Source organism: Carya illinoinensis, chromosome 16 (genome assembly GCF_018687715.1).
Source record: "Carya illinoinensis cultivar Pawnee chromosome 16, C.illinoinensisPawnee_v1, whole genome shotgun sequence".
In the NCBI taxonomy this organism is placed as follows: domain Eukaryota; kingdom Viridiplantae; phylum Streptophyta; class Magnoliopsida; order Fagales; family Juglandaceae; genus Carya; species Carya illinoinensis.
Genome location: NC_056767.1, coordinates 3,721,367 through 3,725,901, shown reverse-complemented (window position 1 = coordinate 3,725,901; position 4,535 = coordinate 3,721,367). Strand labels below are relative to the sequence as shown.

The 4,535-nt window shown below is 37.9% G+C and overlaps 1 protein-coding gene across 4 annotated transcripts; it reads left to right on the top strand.

Moving 5' to 3' along the window:
• The first annotated feature begins 302 nt into the window (after window positions 1-302).
• Window positions 303-4,535, top strand: LOC122299935 (chloroplast processing peptidase-like). Of its 4 annotated transcripts, XM_043110421.1 has the most exons (8): window positions 303-752; window positions 831-1,025; window positions 2,636-2,698; window positions 2,787-2,852; window positions 3,108-3,194; window positions 3,633-3,745; window positions 3,839-3,906; window positions 4,191-4,535. In XM_043110421.1, the coding sequence occupies exons 2-8, from the start codon at window positions 861-863 to the stop codon at window positions 4,259-4,261; spliced, it is 633 nt and encodes a 210-aa protein (XP_042966355.1). In that variant the 5' UTR covers window positions 303-752; window positions 831-860; the 3' UTR covers window positions 4,262-4,535. The 4 variants fall into 4 exon arrangements, with proteins under 4 accessions (XP_042966355.1, XP_042966356.1, XP_042966354.1 ...); XM_043110420.1 differs by having other exon boundaries at window positions 306-1,025; XM_043110422.1 differs by lacking the exon at window positions 2,787-2,852 and having other exon boundaries at window positions 305-1,025.

Here is a 4,535-nt window from a genome sequence, read left to right as displayed (position 1 = left end):
TGTATTGGAAGATGTATTGAAAGATGTTTTTATTATGATATTGGAAGATGTGTTTAAACTATTATCAATGTTTTGGACAATTGTATAAGAGTTTCTTAAAGATGTAATATGTATTATATATATCAGTTTTTTTTTTTTTAGATTTCGGAATCGGAATCGGGCGAAGGTCGGAGCCCGATTCCGATCAGAACTCCGACTACCTTCCGATTTCAATTCCAGTCAGAGTCGAAGGTCGGAAATTGCGATTCCGACTCCATCGAAGTCGGAGCCCAGGCCTAACCCAGACCGTATACCTATAGTCATTGCAGATTGCCCAGGTCAACTGTCAACCGTAATTATTTCAACCAACGCGGTTCTCTCTCCTTAGAGCCAAAGGAGAATCTCATTTCATAGGCCAAACCGCCAAGAAACACCCATTTGGTGATTTCGTACACGTAATTAGCCGTCGCTCATATTCTCTGTTTCCTTCTTAGCTTTTGCTTCTCTCTCGAACTTTTTGTCCAATCAAAACCCATTTCCTCTTTGATTTCTATGTTCAAGCTCCTGATCGATGAATTGAACGACCTAGTTTGAATCTCACTCTCCAAAGTTCAATCATAATAGACGTCCTCTTCAGTCACTGGATTCACATAGTTCTCGTTCTAACCACCGCCCACTTCAAAAGTTCAAACCCTCTAAAGCTTTAAACCCGCAATTCAGTCTTCAGAATTGTTGCGGCTGTCGTTGAGTTGGTTATCTCGATTCTTTAACTTGTGGGTCTTAATCATATTTCTGTATTGTTACCACAAATTTCTACAATGAGTTTCTTGAGACCATCTGCATTGTACCAGTTCCTTATCACCTCCCCATCGCTCCGGTGGATGCCATGCCAGAGTTGGGGATTTCTCCGGTGGCCCGGGCTTGATGGGCTCCTGAGGCTTTTCGTGGTGCTGCTTTTATGGTCTACGTTCTCGGAGATTCGGCACATACCCTCCTCTTCTATGTTCCCAACTCTTCGTGTTGGCGACAGGATCATTGTCGAAAGGGTTAAGTTTTGACTTTTCTGCTCCTGAATTTGTTTATTTCTCATGGCCATTACTAAAAACATTTTTTGAGGTTTTGCTTTATCTTCTAGGATATTCTTTGTTGTGGAATAGATATAAACTAAAAACAGTACCATACCTTAAGAACTTTGACGAAGGATTTAGCTCCATTGCCCTGTAACGCAATGAAACTCTGGTTGTAGACTCGTAGTGCTCAATGAATTACGATGAAAACAAATAGAAGAGTGTAAATGTCGTTTTGTTGGAATTTACCGATGGTTCTCTTTGTATCTTCTTGCAAAGGTCATCATTTGAGTGGACACATGACTAGATTATATACTAGCAGTCCCCTTAATTGATGCTGAGTCGATATTGCTTATTTCTTTGCCATACTTTCCTCTTCCTTCAAACACTTCTATTCCGGCACATTTTGTGATTGATTAATATATCCATCATCGTATGGTAAATTACCACCATTATCGATTCAAGCTTTGTACTCATCATTCCCACACACCACACACCAAACTTATTTTTATTTATTTTTAATTTATTTTGATTTTATTCTTCTTAAACTAATTAAATTATTCTACTCATCATCCATACACCACACATTTGGTAAGAGAAAAAAATTTAAAAAAAAAAGCGTGGTATGAGGTGTGTGGGGATGATGAATAAAATTCTCCTTATCCATTTAGACACTCCAACTATGTCTATTTGTAGTTGTCAGTTGCATTAAACTTACAGTTTCATCATCAGCTTGTGGCTTTTAAGAAACGTAGTCTTTTAATTGTTTGCAAATAAGCTCAGTTTTGAGTTGTCTTATAACCCAAAAGCTTTAATTTGTAAGATGGTCTTCCACCACCACAAGTGAGGGCTTATTAATAATATCGTGGTGCTTTCCTCTTCTTCTTCTTTTTTTTTTTTTTTTTTTGCTCAATTTCTGTTCCTTTCTATTGCAACTCTACGCTTTGAGTAAACTAGTTGGAGGCAGAGGACCTCAGAATAATTGAGTGATAATTATCATCCATCAAAGTTTTCTTAAGGGAGTTTTGTCTCATTGCATTTCACTTCTGCGATCAAGGAGTACAGGATTCTTTTGGGATTGATCCTCATAAATTATGGTTGATCTCTGGCTCTATATGCCTTCACTAATCATTCCTTTTTCCTAGGTCCTGATCTTAGATCTTATTTATTCTTCTATTCATGTTATCAAAGACACGCTGAGCAAAATCAGTTGTACAAGCAGAAAGAATAAGTGTTGCTAGTATGGTCAGTGGCTATATTCTTGCAGCTCTTATCTGAGATGATGATGGATGCCCATTAAGACATGCTTCAGTATAAGTAAAATCTAAGTTTCACAGAATCACATGCTTTTTCAATTGACCCATATACAATTCATTCTTTTAATCTGTCTTGTAAATGTTATCTAAGTCGACAGAAACCATCAGTTCTTGTTTTGGTTGGAAAAATAAAAATGCTAACAGTCTGTTGTCAAAGAATGTGATCATGATAATATTAATGATTATTTGGCTGATTATTTTCAGTTTTTCCATCACTATTATCGTTCACTTCAAACTTTGACAAACATTATTGTCACTTGATAACTTCTTCAGGCCTCATACTACTTTGTGAGTCCAGCTATACATGATATTGTGACATTCCGAGATCCAACACAGGTCTGTAAATTTGGTACAAAATTGCTGCATGCCCCTGCTTTCTGGTTATCTTTTCAATTAAATTATATTAGTCTTGGTTTGACTGTAGCATCCTGGAGATGAGCAAGTTGTTTTCATAAAAAGAATTGTTGCAAAAGCAGGAGACTCAGTTCAGGTAGAATGGCTTTTTAGACACCTCTCCATGCACATTATGCTTGAGTTGTTGCAAAAGCAACTCCTTGCACTTTTGTTCTTAGGTAGTTATGTGGTAATCTAGGTTAACCACAGATCCATTTGGTTGCTGTTTACTCTGTGTGATGGATTGCTGACTAGCCAATTAGATGATGGATGTTACATTATGTTCATAATTTAACATATTGAACAGAACCAAAAGAAGCACTAGTAATGTTCAGTTCCTAAAACCTTACAGGTCAATCACGGATTGCTCTATGTCAATGGAATTGCTCAAAAGGAAGATTTTATAGCAGAGTGCCCAACATACAAATCAAATTTAACTGTATGATCCTTATCTATTACTATTTCGTGTTTACATTTTACTTCTTTCCAGAATTTTGCCATTCCTGCAGAACCAGGGGTGTAACTAGTAAGTGTTGACTTAAATACAAATATTTTAGATGGTAATGTTGGCAGTTTTAATGAAGTCAGAGGAAGGCGTTTTCTGAAAAACAATTTAAAAATATATCATGATTAACTGTTGGGAGAAAACAGATCTGTTGAGCTTGCTCAGCTGATAAAATGTCTTGTCATCTTACAAGCCTACAAGGGACTTGAGATTGAACCCATCTATACCAGGGCCTAAGGAAATGGAAAGAGTTGTCTCCTCTGTAGTCCATCAGCTTAAAATTGGGAAAAATGAATTTTTGTAACTAAGGATACAACTGTATTACATAATGAATGGACCTCCTTACCATAGAATATGCGTTCTTATTGCTAGAACAGCATTGCAGGGCTGGAACTGTTGGGGGCAAATGAGTTTCACAAAACAGCCCAAAGGTCCATGATGTTCCATGCAATGTGTTTGCCGTGTCATTGGAGCTCCAGTTCTTGGTCTGCCCGTCTGTGTTGTTGGCTTTTTCTTCACTTCTGCAAGACTCGCGGTAGTTGCCTGATGCCTAAGTTTACTCATTTTTTATTGTGCAGTATGTGCCTCAAGGTCATGTCTTTGTCTTGGGTGACAACCGGAACAACAGTTTTGACTCCCATTTTTGGTTAGTACTCTTTAATCCTTTCCCCTTTTTCCGGCGGGGGGGTGGGGGGCGCTGACTAGCTGGGGATAGGTGTAGATTCTGATATTTTGTAAGACGTGTTGGGTGCAACCGGGTTTGGAATACTGACATAGAGAATGTCCCTTTCCATGGGAATTCTTTCTTGGATTCTGATCTGGTGAAGCACTACACATCGTTTTCTTGATATTTTGTTTAGAGAAGTTGACAGAAGTATATGCTCTAGTTTTCTTTGATATTTAATTCATTCATGCCTGATTACCGAACAGGGGCACCCTCCCCATTAAAAGCATTCTTGGAAGATATGTTATGCGCTGTTACAGACCAAACAGATGACTGACAATTTCGGTTGATGGGCTACAGCCAGCATTCAAAACATCGTCAGCCTCGGGCAGATTTGACGGGGACATGATTATTAGAAGAGGTAGCATACTTGGAGTTCACTGCTATTATGTTATGGATAAAAATCATTAACAGTACCCAATTTAAAGCTGCATAGGGTAAATAATTGAATACCATGTGAATGAGCTTTTGCCTTGGATGGTGTTGTTTCTCATTAACATATAAATGGTTAAATTCCGAAAAGAAAAGAAAATGAGTAGGGTTTATGATGA